This window comes from Danio rerio, chromosome 11 (assembly GCF_052040795.2).
Source record: "Danio rerio strain M-AB ecotype USA chromosome 11, GRCz13ab, whole genome shotgun sequence".
NCBI lineage: Eukaryota > Metazoa > Chordata > Actinopteri > Cypriniformes > Danionidae > Danio > Danio rerio.
Genome location: NC_141031.1, coordinates 15415598 through 15426828, shown reverse-complemented (window position 1 = coordinate 15426828; position 11231 = coordinate 15415598). Strand labels below are relative to the sequence as shown.

General features: G+C 36.9%; 1 protein-coding gene and 1 pseudogene across 2 annotated transcripts in view; one reads left to right on the top strand and one right to left on the bottom strand.

Annotated features, from left to right (window-relative positions):
• The first annotated feature begins 889 nt into the window (after positions 1 to 889).
• LOC147834767 (uncharacterized) lies at positions 890 to 3262 on the top strand (annotated as a pseudogene). Its single transcript, XR_015502447.1, has 9 exons — positions 890 to 1209; positions 1331 to 1513; positions 1556 to 1566; positions 1634 to 1702; positions 1809 to 2141; positions 2245 to 2356; positions 2449 to 2540; positions 2662 to 2776; positions 2874 to 3262. The product of XR_015502447.1 is annotated as an uncharacterized LOC147834767, transcript variant X1 (transcript).
• Positions 3263 to 3701: 439 nt separating this feature from the next.
• The window catches only part of si:ch73-60h1.1, an 82528-nt gene continuing 74998 nt past the window's right edge, over positions 3702 to 11231 (bottom strand). The window contains exons 9-11 of the mRNA XM_087273508.1: positions 8992 to 9118; positions 8631 to 8783; positions 3702 to 7666 (exon numbers count right to left, since the gene is read on the bottom strand). Of these exons, the coding sequence (XP_087129634.1) occupies positions 7277 to 7666; positions 8631 to 8783; positions 8992 to 9118 (670 nt within the window). The 3' untranslated portion in view covers positions 3702 to 7276. The remainder of the gene's footprint in view (positions 7667 to 8630; positions 8784 to 8991; positions 9119 to 11231) is intronic.

Below are 11231 nucleotides of genomic sequence, written 5' to 3'. Positions count from 1 at the left end.
TCCGTTATTGTGACTGTCGACCACGCCCTTTCTACTGTGCTGATTGTGATGTCAGTATGCACACCAGAAATGTTCTCCATAACTGAGATGCCATGACTGCTGGATTCTACCAGTCATTGCCTCTAACAACCTTTGTTGTAGATAAGGCTCTTTCCCATTCTGGTAAGTCCTGGCTTATGACTGTACAACATAAATTTCATTCTGAGAATTGTTAGGCCTTATAAGCTTAACTATTTAAATAATGCCTTTTTGTTTTATATTGTTTGATAATGAATTTATAACAATTTTCAGTCAGCTTTTTGAGCAACTATTGTATACTTTTTCAGCAATGTTCTTCATTACCATTGAACCATTACAATGTTGTATTACTCAGTCACATGATCTTAATTCACATGTTTGATTTTCCAGTATGTCTTGTACCTGTGAAGATTGCTGACAATATTTGTCACAGAGGGTCAGCCCAAGGAAAGAATGTTGCTGTGATCACAATGAATTATTATAAGGTAAAAGAGTCGGACTTGTAACCCGAAGGTCACTGGTTCAATTCCTGCACCGGCAGGAATTAAAGGTGGGAATTGTGAAAGAACATTGCTCTTTACACCTTCATGTTGTACTATGACTGAGATGCCCTTGAGCAAGGCACCGAACCCCCAATTGCTCCCTGAGTGCTGGAGCAAAGGCTGCCCACTGCTCTGGTGTGTGTTCACAGTGTTTGTGTGCATGTGTGTGTCTTTGTTCACTTCTCACTGCTGTGTATGTGTGCACTTGGATGGGTTAAATGCAGAGCCCCAATTTTGAGTATGGGTCACCATACTTGACTATATGCCATGACTTTCACTTTCATAAACATCTATACATGTTCTTCTCTCATAGGGGAGCACAGGTCTGTTTGTCTAAACTACACACTTTTAAGTAATGTTCAAAATGTAAAAGAAAATAAGTAAAAAAAATTTTTAAGAATTCAAATTAATTGGACGACACTATGATCTAAGCATGCCTGAGTTGAGATGTGAGGCATGTCAAGACACTTGGGCTGCTGGAGTAGTTGAACTAAATCAAAACGATTACTGGCCCGCAACCCTTCACTTTTCCACAATTTATGCCACATATGTCTTTTTTTTATTTAGAGAAATGAAGATGGCAGCACCAGGACTGTCCTGCCAAGCATTTTTAAGAATGCTGGATCAGCGAACTGTTCGTTTTGTTCATGTGAGTATTGAATTTATTTTTCCTACAGTGTTGTTAATCCCTTTGTATTGTAGGTTGAAAAGTTGTTTGATGCTAATTTATGTTATACAATATTAGCCATTGTTTTTCTTACTTCTAATAGACTGGCAAGTTCTTCCCCAGACGGTTTTCAAAAAAGTTGTGGACAGGGCCGATACAGTGGACAAAATCTGCAAGGAAGAGCCCTTCATCTTTCCTGCCTGCACCCCAGATATGCTGGCAGTTTCAGTAAATGGAAATCACAAGCATTGCCATCTCAAGAATGCAGCTAGGTACTCCAAACTGTGTTTGATATCACACTGTTGAAACAATATTATTTAAAAAATAGCTGTTTTTTGTGCACCAAGTAAAATTAAATAACAGTTACAACAGATTATTATTATTATTTTTTTTATCTAAGAAACAGGCCATCTTTATAGCTAAGGATGTAGATGTGACACGATTTGTAGACTATATTCACAAGATAACCAAACATGTAAAATCACAGATGATTAGACTACATACAGGACTACATTTATCTCCTACTCAACAGTATGTTTAGAAGAGTCTTATTTTTTCTTCAACCATTTTCCATATTATAGGTCAGTGGAAGAGGTGTTTGTGGAGAGAAGTGGTCAGCAGCCAGAGAGACCTCCCAAAGATCTGCCAGCAATGTAGATGAGGAGGGATTAGAGCTTGTGGTGTTTTTCGGCACTGTGTGCTTTAAATACTGTAGGGGGAAATTTTTGCATATCCCCTGTACCTACAAAAAAAAGCTGGCCAGTAGGCAAATCACATTTTTTGTATGTATGTGACCTGCAAATATTGGCCCTACCTCCAAAGAGTTGCAAAAAACTGCCCAGATCTCCAGTACCTTCTTAACATGTGGCCCTTCCTTTCAGTATTCCATGCCAAAGCCCATGATTAAATGCGAGGTAGGTGAACTTTGCTTTGTGAATATCAAATTCGGGCATATGCAAATGAATGTAAAAACTTTCTTAGCATTATTTACATTATTTTTTCATTACTACTAATCAGGTGAAATAGAGTGGGACGTATCAGGACAGGGCTGGTTTAACACTAGGGGAGGAGGTGGAACAGTGCAATGCTTTTCTCTCTAGGAATGCAGTGACCATAAAAGATGTCCAAAGTAGGTAAAATGACAACATATTTTACTTCACTAGTTTCATCATAACATATTAAGTAGGGGGAATATAGTAACATTACTTTCTGTGTTTGCAGGATACACAGACATGCTGACTTTCATGGCCATGCACTGGAATCAGCAAAAGTTCAACAATTTGGCCACCGCATTAACCCATCGATATCAGAAAGTAATGAAATCAGTAGAATTTATTTTAGATGTTCAGTAATGTTTGTTATTTGTGTTTTGAATCTTTACATTAAACAGTTTGTTCTTGTTTTTGTCCTATCTGTTATAACCTGCCATTGCAGACCACGAAAGCTCTACAAAGCCAGGTGCAAAACCTAGAATCTATGAAAGTCGAACTGGCAGTGACAGAGAGCCAGTTAGAAGACTGGGTCAATGATGTAAAGGAGTGGGCAGACGGTGAGGCTAGTATTTATATATTTCCAGTAATACATTTAGTTGTGAATAATTGTAATTGATAAATTGTTACTGTTATTGTAATTTCGTCATTTCTTTTTAACAACAAAAACCACAAATGATGTTAATGTTTTGGCCAGCCAAATTGAGGTGCTGGTGGCAAGTATCAAAAGATGTTCTCAGCGTCTCTATAAAGATACAGATGGGGAAAAAAGTCGTGCCACAATCCGCCACAAGATCAGGGAGGAAAAGGGGATTCTGACATTAGTTGTAGAGAAATACAACAGAATGGTTCCAAACACAGACACTCTGTGCTTGGAAACCATTTTGTCTGGTGAGACAGCTTGGCCATGGCAGCTGCCCTGTCTCATTTTCCATCCAGCTTGTACCTACTTCTGCAAAGTGTTAGTTTGTGTTAAAGCATATCACACTAGAAAATAAATTCAGTTAGCTCCTTACAAAGCTACATGTATTTAAAAGAAAGGTAAAGGAGAGTCAAAAGTAAAATAAATAAATAAATAAATAAATAAATAAATAAATTCATGTTAAGTTTGCATTTATGATAATTTACCTGTTATGACAAAGAACTGTTTGTAAATGCAAAATACAAATAATAAAGAGTAGCCAAATGGTCTGATAGTCCAAGATCTACAGGAATAAGCAATGAGGTAAATGCACACTTAGTGTTTATTAAGTCTAGAGTGTGACCATTATTATGAGTAGGGAAGTCCATCAGCTGTCTCAAGTCCTTTAATATCCTAGAGTTTTTGTCTATCTGGATGTTAAATACCCCAAGACAAGAGTTTTTTTTGTATTTGTATTTGAGAGACAACATCGACAGTAGGCCAGCAATAACAATAACAGAGGATATGGGATAAGAAACTCTCAAAGCCAAACATTCAAAGTAATGAAACTTGGGGGTGACCACTGAAAATTTCTAAAAGTTTATTAAATACTACAATAATACAACGCTCTCTGCCAGAGAGTCTAGGAGAGTCAAATAAACCAAATCCTGCTGGAGTCAGTTCATTAAATAAGAGCCCATCTAAATGCGATGGCAAGATTTCAGTCAAGCATATCCGATCTAGTTTTTTTCACTATAAAATCTGACAGGATGAGTGACTTACTGTTTTCGGAATGCACTTTAAAAGACTTGGAGTATCAAAGATGGATCAAAAAGGCAGCTTTGTGCAATTTTGGCACTGACAGATTATTCAGTTCAGCACCAACACATGTTAATCAGTGCATTTTATTGCTGAAATGATAGAACCAACCATTATTAGCTGTCTTGGTCGAGAAGCTGCTCTTGAATGAGCAATGAATGTAACGCAATGCTGGCAACGCTATTTAACGATCTGTATAAAACAGCCATGGCTTGTGGGCAGTAGTAAAGTCCAAGACTCTAAAAATTAATTAAAAACACCAATAACACCCGGACAAAGGAGTGGCAGCCAGATGTGCCAGCGTACCCGTTTAACTAGAACCATTTGGGAAAATCCAGCAAAGACAAAACTGAAAAACAAGTGAGATTTGTGAATGGAAAATATTAACTACCAGCACCTCAGCCCCTCCTGCACTTGAACTTTGGCTGTTGATGATAACATTGGATGAGAACACAAGGATGCAAAATTGCTTAATGATGCATACTGAAAAATGACTAGTCTCATGTATGGATCTGTTTGGACTCATCTATGGATCTCAGACTGGTACAGTAAATAAGGGAAATTCATTTAATTACCTGTATTTATCATCATTGAAAAACTCATCTGCTTGTCTCCAGTCATGTCTGCTCATCATATACAGTCTATTGTTTAATAAAGGTGTCTTTTTGGTTTGAAGAAAAAACTGTCTCCAGTGGCACACCATTACAGTAACATGAGAAATAACTTACAAGTCTGCATATGAGTTATTAAAACATAAATTCACCTTGAAAAAAGTAGACATCATCTAATAGCACACTTAATTAATCTTCCAAATATGGTCTTTTAATCTTGCAAACATTGATAGTCCTGCTTAAACATAATTAGTATCTACATCGGCTTGCAATTGAACAAAGAATTAAGTGAATAATCTTAATTGCCAAGTATTATAGGCTATTAGGCTATTCATACAGAACTATCACATTTCAGTTATGTCTAAACAGGCTACTGTTAATGTCAGCATGCTTTTAAAAGCATAATTTTTTTTAGCAAAGATCAAAATAAAGTTAAACAGAAGCAACTGCATTATACTGTGACTGTGTGATATTGTCACATGTTAATAGAAACAGTTAGATTTAGCCTACATAAGGTTCACAAAACAGCCCTTAATAACAAAACTTAACAATAAGGTCCCATTCTTCCTTCCATACAAGATTTCCACAAAATATTCTGTTTGAGAAGTTGGAAGCCCCTGTACAGTAGAGTAAATAGATAGTGTGACTGAAGGATGCGAGTTGTGTTAAATCCACCTCAAACAGACGGATTAAAGTATACAGATACCTTAAAGGGTCATGACACCCCCCACTTTCGGTTCAGGTCTACCTCAGAATTTTTTCAAAAAATGCATCACGATGGGTGTGGAGCTCCGCGAGCAAAGGGCAGGAGTGGACGTTGCCAGCAGGGGAGAAGGAGGGGAGTGAGCAACTGTTGTCAGCTAGCTCACAAGATGAGACACAAACCTCGAGGAGACCCATGATTTAATAGTTTACAAAGTTAAGTTAAAATGCAAAGAAATAAACAGTAATTTAATGCCCTGCTACAAATTTTATTCGTAATTTTATATACAGATAACCACAACTTATATTATTATAAATATAATAGTGTTTATATAGACACTATAAATAAGAACTTTTCCCTCAATCCCCGGGTCTGAATGCAGACTTAGTGCAGCAGGTCTCCAGCCCTGCTGGTAATCTGGAGGATTTAGGCAAACACAGCAGAACGGCGATGTCTAAATGTGAACAAACTCCTGATAAAAGACAACGTCTGCCATTCTCCAATTCTCGTACAGCTCTCCCGACAAAAATGCTTGCTGCACATAAACAACTTTGCTGTATCGGCCCTGACAGCATCGCGGGGAAAAACATGCAACAAACCCTGCGGATCATGGAAACAAACACATACGACCCTTCAGGAACAGCTAAGACATATTCACATACTGTGTGCCGTGGGTCCGTTTCTCATAGCTTGGCACTGGCAGGTCTGTCTTGCCTTCAAAAAGCACGTGCTCTCATGAATAATTAGGAAGCAGGCTCTTCTCATAGGATAAGAAAACTCCGCTATGAATATTAATGAGAATTTCAGATTTTTCTCCGATTTTGATCCCGCCCCTAAAATCATTTTAAACCCATAAACTGAAATTAACTGACAAAAGCTAAAAATTATCCAGTCTTTCCCCACAATTAAAGCTAACAGGTGCTAACATTGTTTTAACTGATGCTCAACAAACACAATTCTGTTAAAATCTCAAAAAAGTACTCGAGGGTTTTGTAAACCTTTAAAGTATAAGGTTAGTTTAGATTTGGCGGTCTGTAAAATTTCCCCAGATGTGGGAGTGGGTAATGATGACTTTAGAAAAGGAGGTGACTAAACGTGACATCTGCGTGGTAACCAATAATTACATTAATTTGATTTAATAGATGATGAACTGGGCATGGTTCGGTTGGCTGGCCTTGGCCAGGTTGGAAGAGGTGGTCCAGAGAGTGGTTCAGTTGGTCTGTGGCACAGTACACTTGTAGTGTGAGTGCAAAGAGCACCTGAGCGCAAAACTGAAGATTTGACATCACTTTTAAGCAACTGTTTTATATGGATTTATTACTCATTCGTACTTTTTAGTGAATGGAGACTATCGTAATTTACCAAAGATGCATACCCCTTTTTGTATTCCACCTTTAGCAAACCTCCTAATGCATGCAGCAAATTGACATTTATGAAAATGTAGGAGTGTCAAAAGCTCTGGATCTGTTCAGCAAAATATTTGCCTGTCACTGCATTCCAAATGACTCAAAATAGTGCATCATAACTTAAGCAATCCAGTACAAAAATGCAGTGTAAATGTGGGCCATCAGGGGAGAGGGAAGGGGGGTGGCAATCGGTTCAAGGCAGCTGTGCCTAGTGTGAATACACCCTGAAGTAGAAATTTTAGGGTCTTTAAGTAATAATTCCTAGACAAATATACTACCACAAGATTACCGATAGATGATCTCAACAATACTTGTGCTAAGAAAATAACAAATATGTGTGTTGCTGCTAACCTAAAGTTGTTATTAAAGCCACATCCCTTCACAAGCTTAAAAAACATATTACGTGCCAGTTCAGTATCAAAATATTACATGGCAAAAATGGAAGAAGCAGAATATATTGTCTTTCATTTTCTTCTTTGTCCTTGTATAAGGCATGCATCTTTAGTAAAAATCCAAATCTTTAGATCATTCTGCTGCATTGCTGCCTACTTTCACACTCATGATAAAAACATTAATGAAGTAATTAGGACAGAGTGGTATGGTGTTAAAACTTCATGAACTCATGAAACCTCATGTTTTCCTCCGGGTTCCACTGAGAAGCTCTTTTTGGGTTCCCTCGGCCTTACCACAGGAGCTTTTGGTATGACAGAGGTCTGCCTGTGTCCTTCTGCTATCAGGGGTGGACGAGTAGGTACTGGCCCAGACTGGGTAAAAGGTTTAGATTTAGGAGTTGTTTGAGGGGTAGAACTCGAGGGCCCCAGGGCCCCATCTGCAACTTGCTCAGATCCTTCTTTCATGGAAATAGGCTCTCTTGAAGAATTTGTGGTGTTTTCTTTCTGTATGCTGCTCTGGCATGAGGTCTTATCTGTGTTAGGCATCTCGCAGCTATCAGTCCGTCGTCGTGAACCCTCATGCATGCGGCTTGTAGCAACTACAGCTTTCATAGCAGCCTGTACACAGAATAATCCATAATAAATGTACATTCTTTTTATATTAATGTGTACTGTGGTTCTGATTGTACAAAATCATATTATTCAATTAATACATTTACTGATTGATGTATTAAAAATAAAATTCATGCACACAATTAATTGAAGGAACTGCATGGCTGTAAGCTTTATAAATTAAGTCATTTTTTAGGAGATGTTTCATTCACTTATTTTCTTTTCGACTTAGTCCTTTTATTACTCTGGGGTCACCACAGTGGAATGAACCGCCAACTTATCCAGCACATTTTTACACAGCGGATGCCCTTTCAGTCGCAACCCATCTCTGGGAAACATCTACACACACTCATACACTACGGACAATTTAGCCTACCCAATTCACCTGTACCGCATGTCTTTGGACTGTTTGGAAAACCGGAGCACCCGGGGGACACCCACGCAAATGCAGAGATAAAATGCAAACTCCACATAGAGAAACGCCAACTGAGCAAGCCGAGGCTCGAACCAGCAACCTTCTTGCTGTGAGAAGACAACATTACCTACTGCGCCACCATGTTGAAGACAATTTGAGGCAAAAATTACATGTGGTGCCTTCCAGTCTAAAATATCAGTATTATACAATTGTCTTGAAGACAAAAAGACAAAAGCCTAAGCGAGTCTAGGGAACAAACAAAAGCAACTTTTTTGGATTAAATACAATTGTTCATTATTATAATTTAATATTTTGTATTTTTATTAGAATATAAATAAATACTAATTTAAAACAAAAATACATTTTGACTTAAGATTTAACAATAGAATTAATTTATTAAATGACTATATTTGACATTGCCAAAACATAGAAGGGGAAAAATAAATACTAATTTCAAACAAAAATACATTTTGACTTAAGATTTAACAATATAATTAATTTATTGAATGACTATATTTGACATTGCCAAAACATGGAAGGGGATTGGTGGCTGACCTTTAATTTGCGCCTTGCATTAAATTCCTGTAGTTTTCTCTGTGTTGTGTCCATGTGGGAGAATCGTGCTGCTTTTCCAAGAACCCATGGATGCTCAAGAGCTTGCTTCACTGTGAGACGTTTATGAGGATCTAAGACTATGAGCTTATTAACCTATAATCAAAGGGGATAAAAACCAACCAACAGCTATTGGTGAATAAACAAAAAGAGAGAAAGCTCAGATATGAAAGCTCTAACTGAAAAATTAAGTTAGCATTTGATTTGACTGTTGAAGTTTTTATAGTTTTGATGTTCATTTAAAAATCTGCAGTGCATGAACATCAACAGAAATGCAATCAGAGCTATAGTTCAAGCTACTTACCAGGTCCTTTGCATTGAGAGAGACTTCATCCCACCAGGGGGAGACAAACTCATAATCACAGTTCAGAATGCGGCTGTACATATATTGGTCCCCCCTTTGATCAAAAAATGGTTCAAACCCACATAGCCTGAGGATGAAGACAGACAAGACAGCACAGATTAATACTGGAAACACATATAACATATAAAAAGTTACAGGTGCAGTAGGTGATCTGGGGAAATGATAAATACAATATAAAATTTAACAATATAACATTGAGAACGCACATTCTGAGGTCATGAACCCGCACCAAATAGATGACCATACACAACCTTATAATCATGTCATTCACCAGTTAAAAATATTGTACCTTATAATACCGTAATTCCAAACCTTTTTTTTAATCTTATATCTAGCACATACAGTGTTAAGTTGTGTAGCAAATATTTCACAAATGATGTTTAACAGAGAAAGGAAATTTTCATGTCTGATAATATTATTTTCTTCTGGAGAAAGTCTTATTTGTTTTATTTCGACTAGAACAAAATCAGTTTTAAATTTTTTAAACACCGTTTACAGACAAAATTATTAGCCTCTTTAAGCTAATTCTTTTTTCGATAGTCTATAGAACAAACTATCATACAATAACTTATACAATACAATAACAATAACTATACAATAACTTGTCTAATTACCCTAACCTGCCTAAGTAACCTAATTAACCTAGTTAAGCCTTTAAATGTCACTTTAAGCTTTTCTAATCACCTTCAGTGGTCACCACAGCGGAATGAATCACCAACTTATTCAGCATATGTTTTACACAAAGGATGAAACTCAGTTCTGGGAAACATCCATACACACTCAGTCACACACATACAGCCAATTTACTGTAGGTTATTCAATTCACCTATACCGCATATCTTTGGACTGTGGGGGAAACCGGATCACCCGAAGGAAACTCACATAAACACGGGGAGAACATGCAAAACTCTACACAAAAATGCCAAATGACCAGCTGGGACTCAAACCAGCGACCTTCTTGCTGTGAAGCAACAGCATCAATCACTGAGCCATTGTGTCACCCAAGCTGTATCTATTTAATTCAAAATAGAGCAAAAACAGCCGTTTTTTTTTTGTTTGTTTTCTTGTTAAGCCCTGTAGTAGAAATGCATTTATTTTATGCTATGTGTACTAAAAATACATTAAACTGTTGATGTACTAAATAAAAATATGGCATAGTTGTACTTATTTTTAAGGAAATTTTATTGCAAGTGTAACTATTTTTTTATTTGGACTTAAGGCTTATTCGTTAACATGGAGGTGGGGTTATTACTTGTTTTAAAATATTTCCCAAATTATGTTTAACAGAGCAAGGAAATGTCTGATAATATTTTTTCCTGGAGAAAGTCTTATTTGTTTTTATTTTGACAAGAATAAAAGCAGTTTTTAATTTCTTAAAACCCATTTTAAGGTCAAAATGATTAGCACCTTTAAGCTAATTATCGGTTGTCTACAGAACAAACTTAACTTTTCTAATTATCCTGACAAACCTATTTAAGCCTTTAAATGTCACTTTAGCTGTTTAGAAGTGTGTTGAAAAATATCTAGAATAGAAAAATATTATTTACGGTCATTATGGCAAAATTAAATAAATCAGTTATTAGAAATTAGTTATTAAAACTATAATGTTTAGAAATGTGTTGAAAAAATCTTCTCTCCGTTAAACAGAAATTGAGAAAAAATAATAATAAAGGGGGCAAATAATTCAGGGGGCTAATAATTCTGACTTCAACTGTATATCTATCCCACATTCATGTTTATACCATGTACTTATAAATCAAAGTTTTTTACTTTTTTTTACGCTTTTTAAATATTATATGGAGGTGGCACATTGACTCTGTGGTTGGCACTGTCACCTTACAGCAAGTAGGTCCCTGATTCGCTGAGCCAGTTGGCATTTCTGTGTGGAACTTTCATGTTCTCCCGTGTTTGTATGGGTTTCCTCCTTCCTGTGTGATTACAGATCACCAAAAACCTATCAGGCCTTGCCAAGGAGACCACCTCGTGGCTAACATCTGTCAGTCTTAGGGTGCTTTCACACCTGTGAATCGATTCAGTTGTTCCGAAACAGAGATTACAATTGTTACATTGTTGCTCTTTGCTCTTGGAGCGATTCGCTTTCACATTGCAAAGTTTCTAATCGGACCAAAAGAGCTAAAACAAGTCATGTGTGAGTAAACTCTCCTTACATTAGTCAGTGT